The following is a 15,005-nucleotide window of genomic DNA, read 5'->3' as shown; positions in this document are numbered from 1 at the left end:
GGCTAGAAATGATTGTCTTAGCACTTAGGCAATTCTGAAACTTGGAGAAAAAGAAAGCAATACCATAACCAAACATAAAAAAAAGAGAATGGGACAGAATCTTCACAGTTCAGTTTTCCAACACTAAGATATTATCTAGCTGGTTCTGCAACATTCCACAATATCATAGGCTTTCATTAGATAGTTCTTTTAAAAGATAATCTGGTCACAGCGACTGTGTTTTAACTTATGTCTGACCCAACATATCAAGAGTTATAGGTTCAGGGTATGAAAATAGGGAAATTTAAAAAAAAGAAAAAAGGAAAATGGGGAAATTCAACAACCCTGAAAAACATTTCCAAGTACAGAATCTGAGCATATCTGCCTACTACATAATAAACTTTCTTCCTATGGTATGGTAGGTTTATTTCCTACATCATCAAAGCAACAATAGGGTGGCAAAATCCTGTACATGAAAACTTTAAAACACCTAAAATGTCATGTTAGTTCTTATGTAAAGAACTGACATCTTGGGAGAAGGGGGAAGTGCTCCCAACATACTCAATTTGTAACATTGCTTAAGCAATAAGTAGAATAGTAGGAAGAAAAGTCAACAAGTTTACGAGACTAGTATATTCTATACATTCTAGTAGGACTATTCCCCACCTACTTTCCCCATGGCAACACTGCCCCCCCACCCCCCCACCCCCCTGGCCCCAGTTAGTGTTAAGATGCTCTACACACAGCAGATAATATAATCATAATCATGACATGGAAATGAATGGCAGGGAAACCATTACTTTGGCTTGAGGATACCAGTATCATATACAATTCCAACTAAGTCTGTGTAAACCCCCAGTAACTAAGAAACCAGAACTAGAAATGTTAAAACTCCTAGGGGTTTAACAGCTTAAACCTCTTGATTTTGAAGCATCAAATATCCTATACAGTCTATACAAAAGTAGTTTTCTGACACGGGTACATATTTTTCTTAAACATTTACAAGAGAGTTGAAACAGTATCTTCCAAACTCATGAACATCCCAATGGCTGTAAATTATTTTTTAGTCAATCATTTATTAAGCACCTACTATGTGCAAGCCACTTTGCCAGGCACTGAGGATACAAGTACAAAGAATGGAACAATTCCTACTAGGCTCACTTTGAAATATTTAGTAAAGCATTCAGTTTCTTAAAAGCTCAACATAGTGGGCTCACCTAAGTTTCATACTTCCCAACCTAATGCACCAGTTTATACTATAACAGTAAAAAGGTTCCTAGAAGAAATAACTTCTATTACTGTTTATCACCAAGATTCATAAGAATGTTTGACATGGTTTAGATGCCTAAAGCTTCTGCAAAGCATCAACAGACTCTTGGATCATCAGGGAAGAGCATGAGGAAATGTTTGGTCTAAACAGAGCATTTTTCGGCATTAAACCACATTCTTATCTGTTGCTCATCTTTCAATGAAAAATGCAGTTAAGGAATACTGATATTAGAAAAATGTAAATTGCTTAATTTCAGTAGGCTTTAATATTTAAACATGAAAGAGAAGCCTCTCCTAATTATCATCACCTTGTATTTCCCCAACTGAGACATATAACCTTGTTGAAAGCTTCTTAAACTGTGGGTCACAATGGGGTTGCATAACTGAAGTGGGTAAATATTTGTATACCTATCTTAAATACCTATCTACCTGGGGTCTCATAAAAATTTCACAGGCAAAAAGGGGTTGTAAGAAGCTTTTATCTAGATAGAGTAATGGATTTTATAAACTATGAGAATATAACCTTGAGTCCATTTCTAGACATCCCCCAAAAGGGCTAATTCAGCCCAATACTGTCAATAGCTTTAGCACATAAAATCTGTAATGATTTTCAAAATATCAGGGTGACTTATGGTAAGACACATTTTGGTGGCTATTACTTTGTAGAATTAGAAATCGATATAGTTTTTAAAATGATTGTCATTGGAATGCCAGAGACAGGAGGTACCACAGTATTATAAAAGCTTTGCAAATTATTTTTAAAAGGTCAAAAATATTTTTTTTGTGCATTCAAGAATATAAGATGTTACATTACAATCCTTAAAGCTGATCAATGAACTACTGATAGGAAGTTAGTTATGTATGCTAACTTCAGATTCCTCTTAGAACTAGGGTGAACTCAAATGTCAAGTAAAACATTTATACATTAAGATTTCAGTAAATAATCAGTAACTGATTTTCTGAGGTATAAAGTGAAGAGATAAAACCATAAAAATCTGAAAGATATTCAGCACTCAAAACATACCTCAAGACTTTATCTATTAAGTCACCTAAGAATTCTTATAAATTCACGGTATTTAATCTGGAAGATGACACAAATTTCTTTGCAATATTCTATGAACATAAATTCATGTTATTTCTTTGGAGGAAAACACTACCTACATATTATAAAAGGGGTTATGGGAAAACCATAAGTACTAAAACTAAGGTGATGAGGTCAAACATGTTCAAGAAATCTTAATTTGACAGAAAACATTACTTCCTATTTTGAAAAGCAAAGGGAATATGGATTCGCTTTATAGGATGATGGAAAATTGCCCTCATTTTGTCAGTTTTGTAAAGCAATTAGCCTCAAATCGTTGATCAAGTGCAATTACAATGGGCTTGGGGATAAACGAGGCCTTGAGGCACATAAGTAGTGAACAACATGAGGAATGAGGCAAACATTTTCACACAGGCTCAATGCATTTATCTGTTTTGCTTAACTGAACTTGTTTTAAGGGAGAGTTCTAAAGGAGGAAGAGTCACTAGCAATTGACAGTAATGTCAAAAACAAAGTATCAATAAAACATTTCTAAAAGATTGTTTTAAAGATCACTTGCACCATGTTGAATTTTGCAACCTCTAGCATGAAAGGATTTTGCCAATTGATCAAGTCCATTAACCAATAAATCTTTTCTTGAGTAAGTATTGCTTCTTTTTTAGGTTTACCTGGGTTCAACATGCTTTTTATCATCGATGTTAAAACAAAATTTAATGTTACAATACCATCTAAGATAGAGCTGTAACATTTGATTTGCTACAGGGCAACTTGAGAACCTTAATATTAAGCAAAACTCTGATTAAACAGAATGTTTGAGACTTGGGGTATTCATTTAAATTTCCTATTAACTCTTGAGAATTTTAATATTAAGCAAAACCTTGATTAAACAGAGTATCTGAGACTTGGGGTAGTCAATTAAATTTCTTATTTGACTAAAATTTTAAAGAAAGCACCATTTATTTCAAACTATTATTGAAAGTGCTTTTAAAAATTTGAGTTCACTTTCCCTTTTAAGTCAAATACAGTAAAATAACCTAAGGTTCTTAGGATATTTCATAGCCATAGTAATTATTAGTAATGATTATACAGCTCTAGGGCATTGGGACGAATTTGTACAGACTCTGGGCATCTCTTAAATGTTGGTGGCTCAGAGATCTCTGATATTACATTTGCTTATCATTTGTCTTTATGGTAAGACAAGCACAAAGGCAAAACATTATTAAATGACCTTTAGTACTTAAAAACTGTCAAACTTTAGTAACAAACCTATAGCTGAAATAGAAAGAAATTTCAGCTTCTATAACAAATTAATACCATATATAGGGACAACTATCTTACAGCTGTTCTTGGGTCAGAAGGGTATAAATATACAAGTCTAAGTATAATAGGTCCAAATTATGCCCAAGTTCTTAATACAGATGTTATATTTCCTATTTCTTAAACTAGCCATAAATAAAAAATAGCTCCCATGTCTACCCCAATGAAAAATCCTACTAACAAAATCTGAAGATAAAAACTTTCCAATGTTCTTTGCATTTCCTATTTTCTCTTGTTTTTTTTTTCACAAGCAATCTAGTTATAGACTCCCTAAGTAAAATTCCCTAAGTTCAACGGAGTTAAAAATGATGGTAGGGATGACAGGTAGGGAAAGTAGCACAGAATTCCAAACCCTCAAGTTGGAACAAGCCAGAGAGCATCTAGTTCAACCTCTAACAGCCCTCTCTTAAATACCACCCACGACATGAGGATCAGTGATTTTCCAACCTGGTTCAAGGCCTCTAGTGATGGGAAACTCATGAGTGAAGTTGGACACTATTTATGGGCTTCAATACTGTATAAATACATGTCTGTTCTAAACTAAGACATTCATATAGTCCCATTTTTATTATTCACAGAAAACAGGTGGACAGTTACTATAAAGCAGAACTTATAGGTAAAATTCACACGAGCATTATCATTTAAATGGAGTTCATATAACAAAGCTACTTCTATGACCAAATAGGCCATTCATAGAACAGCAACATGAAAGAGGTTAGTGTTGGCCTTAAAAGTAGAGTCGTTGACCTGAGTTCAAATCCTGCCTCAAGATACTTATTAGCCATGGAATCAAGGGCAAGTCACTTAACCTCCAGTATGATTACTTCCCTGTCTATAAAAATGAGGGGGATAGACTCAAGTGTTTCTAAGGTCCCTTCCAACTCAAAATCTGTGCTCTCTTATAAATTCATTGCTAATAACTAGTACAGTAAAGGCTTTCTTTATTCTCATTCGTCTATTTAAAAGTAAGGTCTTTAGATAGTATTTAAAAAACAATTCTCAGCTGTTCAGGATTTATCACTGGAACATCTCATCAATTTCTCAATAATTTAGATGAAGATATACAGAAGGCATGCTTATCAAATTTGCAGATGATGAGTAGTTGGGAGCAATAGTTAATATTAGAAAGCAGAATCAGAATCTGACTTCCAGAAAAAGATGAGCCAAATGTAACAAGGAAAAAACTAAGGATGATATAAAGTCTTACACCTCTATTAAGAAAATAAGCCCAGGATGGGAAAAGGCAAGGCTTATCAGAAACTAATTTTTTAAAAGTGCTTTTTTTACTTCACAACAAACATTGAATTAATAAACTAATGCCATTTGATGGTACATAAAGAGACAGAGTATTAAGATCAATACATTTATCTTGTGCTGATTAGGCCATATTTAGAATCTTGGATATGAAAGAGCAACATTAACAAACTAGACCATGTCCAAGAGATGGCAACCTGGACTTGAAATCATGTCACATGAGAAGTAATTCAAGGAATTGGGGCAGCTCATCCTTAAGGAAAATGTTGGGGGTGGGGAGAGGGGAACAAGAGGATGGGAACATGACACTGCATGGGCCCCAAGATAGGTGTCATAAAATATATTTTATGGGCTACCATTGGAAGATTTAGACCTACTCTGTATATCTCCAAAGAACTTGGAAGATTTTAACTCAATATAAGGTAATTTTCTAAAAAGCAAAGCCGTCCAAAATTAGAAATAAGTGGCCTTCTCAAGTACAAAAAGCTCCTCTAGAAGTATTCAAGTATTCATTAGAAGACTGCTGCATTAGGAAAGAGAAGAGGCTTAAGTAAATGAGGTCCTTTTCAACTCTTAAAATTGCATGTATTTATGAGTTTACTATTTACTTAAGGAGGAAGATTGCTAAGACCTGTTAAAGTAAATGAAAATACAGGTCTCTATTAGGGAAGCCGCACACTCTTTGGGTCTTGGTTTACATACATATAAAGAGTTTGTGCTAGAATTTCCAAGTTCCCCTGAGCATTAAATTCATGTAATTAAAATCTCACCTCATTATAAAAGTTAAGCTGGGAAAAGCTCATCTGCTCTTGAAAACACTTTCTACCAGCATTAGCAACTCTTTTTAAATAACCAACAGTAAAAAATCAGTAATCTGGAAAAAGAGATGGGGACAAAGACACAGATACATGACATTTCCCTCTTTATATGTGTTCAGGCCATGTCTTCACTGAAATCACTACCTGCTTTGAGGAGCTGAGTAACAACAGCTCTATCTAAGCCTTATGGACTATGACTTCTAATAATGTAATCACAACAAAATTCCACATTGATGAAAACTACTGAATATGCCCCCGAGATTCATTAAAATGTGTAAGTTTGCAATAAAACATTCTGAAAATGTGAACTGTTAAAGTTCTACTTCAATACCTCATCATCTAAGAGGGTCATGGACTTCCAAAAGGCTATCCCAGCACAGATTCTAGCAATCATTATACTAAAATGGAAGGATTCAAGTACAGGATCAGTGATGGGTTGTATGTCATTTGACTTTCAAAGACTAGCATTGCTAAGATCCAAGAGGCTCATCATAAGGCTGGCTGCAAACTGATGGTTTTTTCAGCTGCAAGGTCCTATTGAAGAAAACATGTTTAAGTCATAGAAAGGTCATCATCAGTGTCTCAGGGGAAGTACTCACAAGGACAGAATCACAGATGTCTTAAGTATTAAGTAAAAATGGAATGTAGCACTGACTGTAACTTAATACATAATCTGGCCGACTCCTCATACTCCCCTTTATTTTAGTAAAGGGGAAACCAAGGGCCAGGAAAATAAAGGTGGTGTACCCTTGGTCACATGGATAATTAGTGGCAGTCAATCCTAGAACCTCTAAATAATGTTCTTTCCATAATACTGTATCCATTTACTAAAGTAATCAGAAGTCTGATTCAGCACTTAAAATCGGAGGCAAGAGTAGGGAGAAGGAGAGAGTCTGTTTCTTATTTCAGTGCCACATCTACCATTTCCTCTGGTATTAAAAAATAGAATTCCAGATATGTCATCAGAAAAAGCAGGCTGCAAGACTCTGAGAACATGTGTTCTAAAAGTTAAAAAAAAAAAAAAAAAGAGAAACCCTTGAGAATAAAGAAAAATCTAATATGTGAAAATGCTTGGATTTAACTTTAGGTAATTGACAATGACATCCCCAAAAAATCCATGCATGTCAATCTCCTATTCAGTCCTAGAACCTGCAGTATTGTAATTTATTGTGAAACCAGAAAACCGAATACTTAGATATATCCACAACATCTACACCTTGATAATGCATAGTACATAATATACTAACATCTCTAAATAATTTCTAATTACACATCTATGCAAATTATGTTATAAGAATATCAACTGCCAAGTATAGAAATGGCAGCAACTTCATATAAGATTCCATTTCAATGTATTAGTCCACATCCTTAATAACAGCAATGTGTTGTGCATTATCTGAAAATCCCAAATCAGAGCATCGAGCTGATAACTAATTACTACAATGTGCTGTTAATTAATACTACTGCATATGCAGATGTTTAAAGCAGTTAAGTTACACAGCAGGGAAAATAATCCTAATTCACAGTTTCAAAAACAAAGGGTGCAGTTTTCAAATATCTTTGCTTCCCATTAAAATCAGTCATTTAGTGAATCTAATGGCTGCCTCATTCAGTATATGTAAACTACTATATTTGAACAGCATTAGGAGATGCCATTTATTTTCAGAAGTCAGCTTTATGTTACACAAGCACCACACATTTGGAGAAAGAGGCTACAGTGTGAAATGAAGATTACTTAAGTATGTGTCTAAAATTAGTCAACTAAGGAGTTACTGCACAAGATTTTTTCCCCCCAGCACAAGTCCTACATTCAGGAAAAGAAACTAACGCTTACCCAAAAACAGTTTACATTCCATAAAGGAGGGGGGGAAAAAAACCAAACCATATTAGCTAGCAAATCCTGGCAAACTCATACAGAATTACCTTAAAATAAAAAATTTTAAGTTCATGCATAAAATTTCATAATAACATAGAGAAACAGAAGGGATGAAGAATATGGATCAAGAATTTCTAGGTGGGAAAACAAAATGGATTATGAAAAACTGAATACTTAAATATTTAAATTTAAAATGAGGAAGTAAACGTAGTATTAACAGAAAAAAGTGGCAAAAGATTGAGGGAATAAGAATTTGATTTGCTGAAAAATCTGAAATTTCTTTCAAACTGACATTAAGAAAACCAATTTAATCCTCTCTCCAGAAATGTTTTCTGTGCAAAAATAAATATCTGAAAATTGCACTGATACAATACTTATTTAACTTCTATTATGAATAAACTGCACATGCTGCTTTACAGACAATATATATTTGTAAACTTGCTCATGCAAAATTAGTGTGTACAACAGGGGTATTATTTGCTAATTCCCACACTTAAAAAAAAAACCGATACCTTCTTTATGTCTGTTTTTCTAAAATGCCAAAACCCTCTGCGGTATAATAAATCTTACACAGAAATTCTTTATCTGCCAGCCAAAAGAAATAAATTTATATTGTTGAAACAAAAACAATAAAAGTTATACAAAAACATGGTATTTGTCTTGAGGCTTTTCTGATTTTGTTTTAAACAGTAAAAGAAGGAATTATAAAAGAAAGAAAATTCATGGTCACAAAATTTTAACATTTTAATCCTAAACATTACAGGGCAAATGGATACTGGAACCTAATTCCATACTCCATAAATTCTAACTTTATTTCCATTTTAAATGTGGTTCAAACCACTAAAACATTAGTAGTTTTACAACCTTTGGATTATGGAAATACATATTTTTGAAATAAAAGCTACAAAAGCAACAATGGAAGAAAGCCAAACTGTCTCCATGAAAGAAAATAAAAGTGGAACAATGTGAAGTTTTAGATACTTCTCTTTCCATTTCTTATGATTAACCTGTCAATTCAGTGCATCATTCAATGTAATGGTCCCCATGTTGAACAAACATCTAACTAGTGTCCATTGATTCCAAGTTAGTGGAAGATGAATCTTTCTGGATACTTTCAAAGATGGCTGCCAGCTCTGGGTTAGAACTGATCTGTGACTGGAATTCGCTCATTAGCGGACTCTTCTCCGCTTCCGGAATGGTTAGGAGCGCTGCTACCGCCCTCATGGCAGATCGCTTTAGCTCATCTTGTTTTTCAAACTCCTGCTTCACTGAGTTTGCCTTTACCTGTACCAGAGAACAAAGGGAAGAAAAGAAATACAATTGATTCCTTCAGGTTCAATATCTAGAGAAATTTTTTGGGTGGTTTATAGAATTCCAGACAATAATCTAGCCTACGAGATAGACAAGCTTAAACTCAAAACCTTGCCATCTGCCCTATTCCTCTGTCCTGCCATCTGAAATATACTACTTAATGCTGCCTACATACTCAGGGCCTTGCCCTGCCCCTGAAGAATACCTTACTTTGACACGCTGCCTCCCTGAATTAGAGGATGAGTTCCCTGAGAGCAAGGAGTTTGTCCCTTTTTCTTTTTGTGACCCCCTCAGTGCTTAGCAGAGTGCATGGTACACAAGGAATGCCATATAAATTTTTTTATTCACTCACTCATTTAATTAGGCAAGACATTTTGAGACTCAAATTGATAAGGAAATCTGAAATCTGTTCTAATAATTAGATATCCCTACCTTCAATAAACTTGGAAAATTAGAAAGTCTTAAAGTATCCCCAAGTTTAATTTGTCAGCTCTCCTGAATATTTTTACCTTAGTGGTACATGTGGCACGTAAAGGCTCCACAAGTCGATCCAATCTCTGCAGTACTGCACTTGGACAAAGGGTAGACAGTCTTACCAACATTAAAAATGTAAGCATCTATTAGGAATAAAAATAGACAAAAGTTCAGTTTAGTACCATTTTCTGAATATAAAATTATACTACTGCAGGGATGCAGTATAATGAGGTTCTAATGGCTCTATTAGAAATGACTAGACATTAAGTACAATACTTCATAAATATTATAACCATCCTTCTTCTTGGGCTATTAGTTGATATAAAGATAAGAATAGGAAAATATGAAGGTCATAGGGCCCAAGACCCTTTCCTTTTTTTTGCGGCTCTCACCTTATTAAGGTGCTGATGGGTTACTGTCCATAACAGGATTTCCTTTTTCTATTGAATACACAGTGAGAAGTAAATAATTGCAGCTAATTTCTTGCCCAGTTAGCCAAAGGCCCTAACTGAATATAACAATTAAGAAACATATAATCCTACTTTATTAATAATTTGATTTGGGCAGCTAGGTGGTGCAGTGGATAAAGCACCAGTCCTGGATTCAGGAGGACCTGAGTTCAAATCTGGCCTCAGACATTTGACACTTACTAGCTGTGTGACCCTGGGCAAGTCACTTAGCCCTCATTGCCCTGCCCCCCCCAATTGATTCTAAAACTTCATTTTGCTATCAATTTTGTAAACCATGGATAAATATTGGAAAAAATCATTCAATTTTCTTAAACTTTTGTCCATTGGGGTTGGGAATCATTGCCATTAAAGACACTTTTTTTTTTTATCAGAGGTTTGTATTAGACTAAAAAAATATATTAAAAAAAGGATGCTCTTAAACTAAACATCTTAATTATGGATAAAAGATATTGATTTTTTTCTTTTCTTAAAGTACACATTTTAAAATTAGGTTTTTCAATTGCCAAGATTTTAAATCATATAAAAGTTAGAGAAACAGGCAAATTCTGATAATTTTTAACATAGAGATATTCTCTCTACTAAACTATACACCTCTTTGACACATATGAGAATCATTCAATAACTAATATTTTGGAATAGAAATGAACTTAGCATCTTCAAAATTTGATCTAATGAAAATAGCCAAGATTCTGATATTAACATTTAAAGAGTATCTATTTATGTACATGAGATTCTGTGTTAAGGCACTGGAGAAATAAAAATATGGGCCCTCAAGGACTTTACAGTTTAGATGGGAATTCAGGACACATACACAAGATTAACTAACAGAAAGTAGCATGGGAAATGTCAAATGAATGGAGTGATACAGCCAATACTACTTAGTTGGTTGTCCTTTGTACTCAAAGAGAACCAAAATGATACCACTATATTGGAATCAAGTTACACTGATCAAACCAATAAAAGATCGGAAAACTCTACCACAGGTTAGCCACAAACAGTTCATATGAAGATCTGGATGGAAACAGCTCTAAATCTGCACATCGTGTTTCTTTTGAGCTGCTGCAAGTCTACTTTGCTCATAGAGCACATCTTCTTTGATACAAGCACACCATGCTGAGTGGTCCTGTACCAGTATGTCCCATGTTTCCCAATCAATTCCAAAAGTTCACAATTATCTGTGAACAAAAAGTCACACACCAACTTTCCCTCCACTTTAGTCTTGGCTTGTAGCCTTTTCAAGTTAAATAATTGACCATCAGTGCTATAGCTGACCTTGATGCCATTTTCATGCTCCCTGAAGGCATCCAACATCATCACTGAAAAAAATATGCTAAAATGCATAGGAGTGGGGTAGCTAGGTGGCGCAGTGGATAAAGCACCAGCCCTGGATTCAGGAGGACCTGAGTTCAAATCCAGCCTCAGACACTTGACACTTACTAGCTGTGTGACCCTGGGCAAGTCACTTAACCCTCATTGTCCTGTGCCGCCCCCCCCCCCCAAGCATAAGAGCATGCAAAAGTTTTTGCACATTTTTTGTTTTGACTGCAGGGTGAGATTCAGGCCTGCTGCATGAAGCAAGCTGGGCTTAAGTGAAACAGAGAACTTTTAGGGTCCCCTTCCTAGCTCCTTCCTCACACCAGGTGAAGCCAAATATGGTCCTTAAAAAAAGCTGCTCAGTCACTCAGGGGGGCTGTCAAACCCACTGCTGCTTCAGTCCAGTGAGAAGATGACTCTATGGCCTGGGCCACCTGTGACTACAGCTCTCAGCGTATCTGCACCTGCTGCTTTGTCACCTTCTTGTCACCACAGGATTTTGAGATAGATTAAAATGGCAAAATGGTATGGGTGATGCCTTTTGACTCGTGTATAAATTGAATTTAAATGAGGCAGAGTTGCATGAAGTCATTAGCCTCATTCTTACAGAGTCATCAAAGTCCAGTGGTAAGACCAAAGTCAAGACAATCAACGATGGCCCAGGATGTAGTGGCTGACCTTGGATTCTTCAATGTCTGATCAAGCTCTAAGCACTCCACAGCACCTGCTTCAGCCAGCCTGACGGCCATCAGAACAAATTGTTCTCATCTGCCCATTTCAGTCTTCACCAGAGGTTTGAGGCCCCTCAATTACCCTTTACCTGGTTTATCCCATCTGCTCAAACACAGTTTATGGAGTGTGGCTGCTGTGCATGCTACATCTTCTTGGAGTCAAGAGGTGAGAGTTGGGTGAAACAGGTGGACACCAAATGTGGAAAGCAGCCCTTACCCCAGAGGTACTGGTCTCCCCTGAATACCTATACATGGCAACCAGTACTATTATAGTGTTTCAGAAAAGGGAGAACTATGAACTGCATTGGTGGGGGAAACTCACTCCACAGAGAGTAAAGGGTATGACAAATGCCTATACTGAGAGAGGAAATGTCATCAGTAAGTGACACTATGATACCTTAGCACAGTATTATTTCTGGCGAATTACAACTTCCTGGAACCCTATTCCCCTACTTCAATTAATCTCTTCTATAATGCACACCAGGAATAGTAGTCTGCTTTTTCCAAAACACAACTAATAGTCATATATCTGTATTATTATTACCATACACCAAGTATAAACAGCATGCTATCACTATATATGCAGGAGTATTAATAGCAAATGACCAATAACTCTATTTTTCCATTAAATTGCTAACATACATGTTAAATCATTTTAGTATTTCCCAAAGACTTTCTTCAAAACATTTTATAAGAATACATAAATATCTCACCTTAATATCATAATGGTCCTTCAAACCATCTTCAACGTGGTTCAGGAATTCAAAGATATCTAATCTATCAAGACAACTGTCTAGAAGTGTATACATACACTCAAAAGCTGCCTTTCTTATATCTAGGCCATCATCAACGGTATGTTTAAATGGTCCCATTTCTACCTGTTAATAAGACAGAAAATTTGAGTACATATGTGAGTGCTCATACAGTAAACTTCAACAAATTTATTTAAGTATAATGTAACTTAACTTACCTCTCTTATAAGTTCCTTTCTAACTTTTGTCTCATTGTAAAGATGTGGAAGAACAGTATCTAAAAGATCTCTTATTAAGGATGGTTTATTATGTGCCGCTGAATTAAAGGTTACCAGGGCTACTCGTCTTACATTCAAATCAGGGTCTTCTAAAGTTTTTAAGAAGTCACCTATAAATAATGAAAGAAGCCACTTAAAAATCAACACATATTGAAAATTTCACAATTATTTCATATTTCTAAATGTGTTTCCTTTGATTATTACTCTTCCCAAACTTTTTATTTAGAAGAAGGCTGTCATAAAACTGTAAGTTCTAAAGTGGAGAGAGAAAATGAGTGAAAGAGGGAGAAAGAAGGGGAGGGGATACAGGGGAGAACTATAAACTGGGAATTTTAGAAATCCCTGTGTAGAAACTGAGTAACTTCCTATTAAGTGGCTTCACTCTACTAATGTGAAGTAGATTCTCCTTTGATGCTCACTCACAGAAATCCTAACAGTCATGGGAGATTCAATATCACCTCTCTACACCTCCTTTTACAGATGCACAGACAAATGTTGGAGTCAAAAAGTCCACAAACTTGAAAAGAATATTCTTCCCACCAGCATTCAGCATTAAACAAGGGTCTAGAAGAGACTGAGAAAACAGTCGCTTCTCTTGATAAAGGAGTATAGACTAAAAGTACAGAACTGCTTTGTTGATCAGTTTTGCTTCACTATTTTTCTTTGTTAAAATTGTAAATGACAACAGGGCAGCTAGATGACACAGTGGATAGAGCATGGGCCCTGGATTCAGGAGGACCTGAGTTCAAATCCAGCCTCAAGCACTTGACATTTACTAGCTGTGTGACCCTGGGCAAGTCACTTAACCCTCATTGCCCCACAAAAAAAAAAAAAAGGAAGAAACATAGTATTTGTCAGTATTTTATATAACTGAAACAACTATTTAAAGAAATATTGTTTTAGAGTAGAAGAACTTCAGTCTTTAGACTAATCCAGTCCCATTAAGAAATTAAAGTACAGAAATTTACATATCAAGCCCAAGGCCACACATCTAGTTAGTAAAAGAGCTGGGATTAGAACCCAGGTCTCTCAATATCCAATTTAAAAGCTCATACTAAATAATATACCAAGTGTAATATCAAATCTATATGTCTTTCAGAGCACAGGTAAATTACAAAGCACTTACTAAATTATTGTTTCTGACACAGTGAGTATCCTAAAGAGAATTCATTCATCTCTAAAGAGTAACTCTTATTCACTATTTGCTAAATCTTCTATTATTTACCTGTGCACTAAGGTAATTTATTCCACAAATAATTGAGTGCTTTTTTTTTTAAACAGATAAAACAATTCTTATTTCTTCTTTACCGCCATTAAAATCTGGCCAGTTTGGAGATGAGTGGAAAGAAGAAAATTCTAGGCTCATAGATTTAATTTTAGCCCCACTACCTTGTATACATATGGAATCTGAAATTGAATGTTGGAAGATTAAACCAGGGTTCTAATCCCAACCCTGATACTACCTGTGTGATCTTGGACAAGATATCAGGTAGTTCTAAATTTTTCCAAAACCCAAGTTAATCAGAGAGATAATCTTTGTCCAGACTTACCTATGCAATTCTTTAGTAGTGGATCTATGGGTTGTGGATGGTCAGAAATAGTAAATTTCACAGCTGTAACCACTGAACTTCGGGCATAAGATGAACCTGAAAAAGAACAATAATTGATTGGTATAAAAACACTAAAAATTGTTATAATTATTTTCAAATTAATATACTTAACCAAACTTTCTTCTTAGAATGGCATTTTAAAAATTATTCTTAGGATAATGAAGGCTAAAGTTTACTGAGTAGCTTATAACGTGGAAAATGTCCTTTGACTTTATATTCTACAACATGACAACTTTGTCCAGTTAAAAAAAAATAAATAAAAAAGCAACTACTTTCATCATTAAACAAAACTAATCCGGAGAAAAATGATTCAGGAATATACTTGCTTGGCATGGAAACCTTAAAGTTTAATTTTAAAAGAAAAAAATTCAATGATAATATTAGTATAATTGTTCAGACACATTCTAAGTATTTTCTCTTACCTAAAGATTGTCACCTGTATCAATTTTTACTTGTCTAAATGGGTTTTAGTTGACGAAACAAATAAAAGTAACAAGTAAACCTGAGGAA

At 35.0% G+C, this 15,005-nt stretch overlaps 1 protein-coding gene across 1 annotated transcript in view; it reads right to left on the bottom strand.

Annotated features, from left to right (window-relative positions):
• Nucleotides 1-4,868: 4,868 nt before the first annotated feature.
• The window catches only part of CAND1 (cullin associated and neddylation dissociated 1), a 50,763-nt gene continuing 40,626 nt past the window's right edge, over nucleotides 4,869-15,005 (bottom strand). Inside the window, exons 11-15 of the mRNA XM_043965922.1 lie at nucleotides 14,436-14,531; nucleotides 12,826-12,995; nucleotides 12,569-12,733; nucleotides 9,376-9,483; nucleotides 4,869-8,839 (exon numbers count right to left, since the gene is read on the bottom strand). Coding sequence (XP_043821857.1) covers nucleotides 8,615-8,839; nucleotides 9,376-9,483; nucleotides 12,569-12,733; nucleotides 12,826-12,995; nucleotides 14,436-14,531 — 764 coding nt within the window. The 3' untranslated portion in view covers nucleotides 4,869-8,614. The remainder of the gene's footprint in view (nucleotides 8,840-9,375; nucleotides 9,484-12,568; nucleotides 12,734-12,825; nucleotides 12,996-14,435; nucleotides 14,532-15,005) is intronic.

The sequence above is a fragment of the Dromiciops gliroides genome, chromosome 5 (genome assembly GCF_019393635.1).
Source record: "Dromiciops gliroides isolate mDroGli1 chromosome 5, mDroGli1.pri, whole genome shotgun sequence".
Classification (NCBI taxonomy): Eukaryota; Metazoa; Chordata; class Mammalia; order Microbiotheria; family Microbiotheriidae; genus Dromiciops; species Dromiciops gliroides.
Note: the sequence above shows the minus strand (reverse complement) of the source record. Positions and strands in the feature narration are given on the sequence as shown.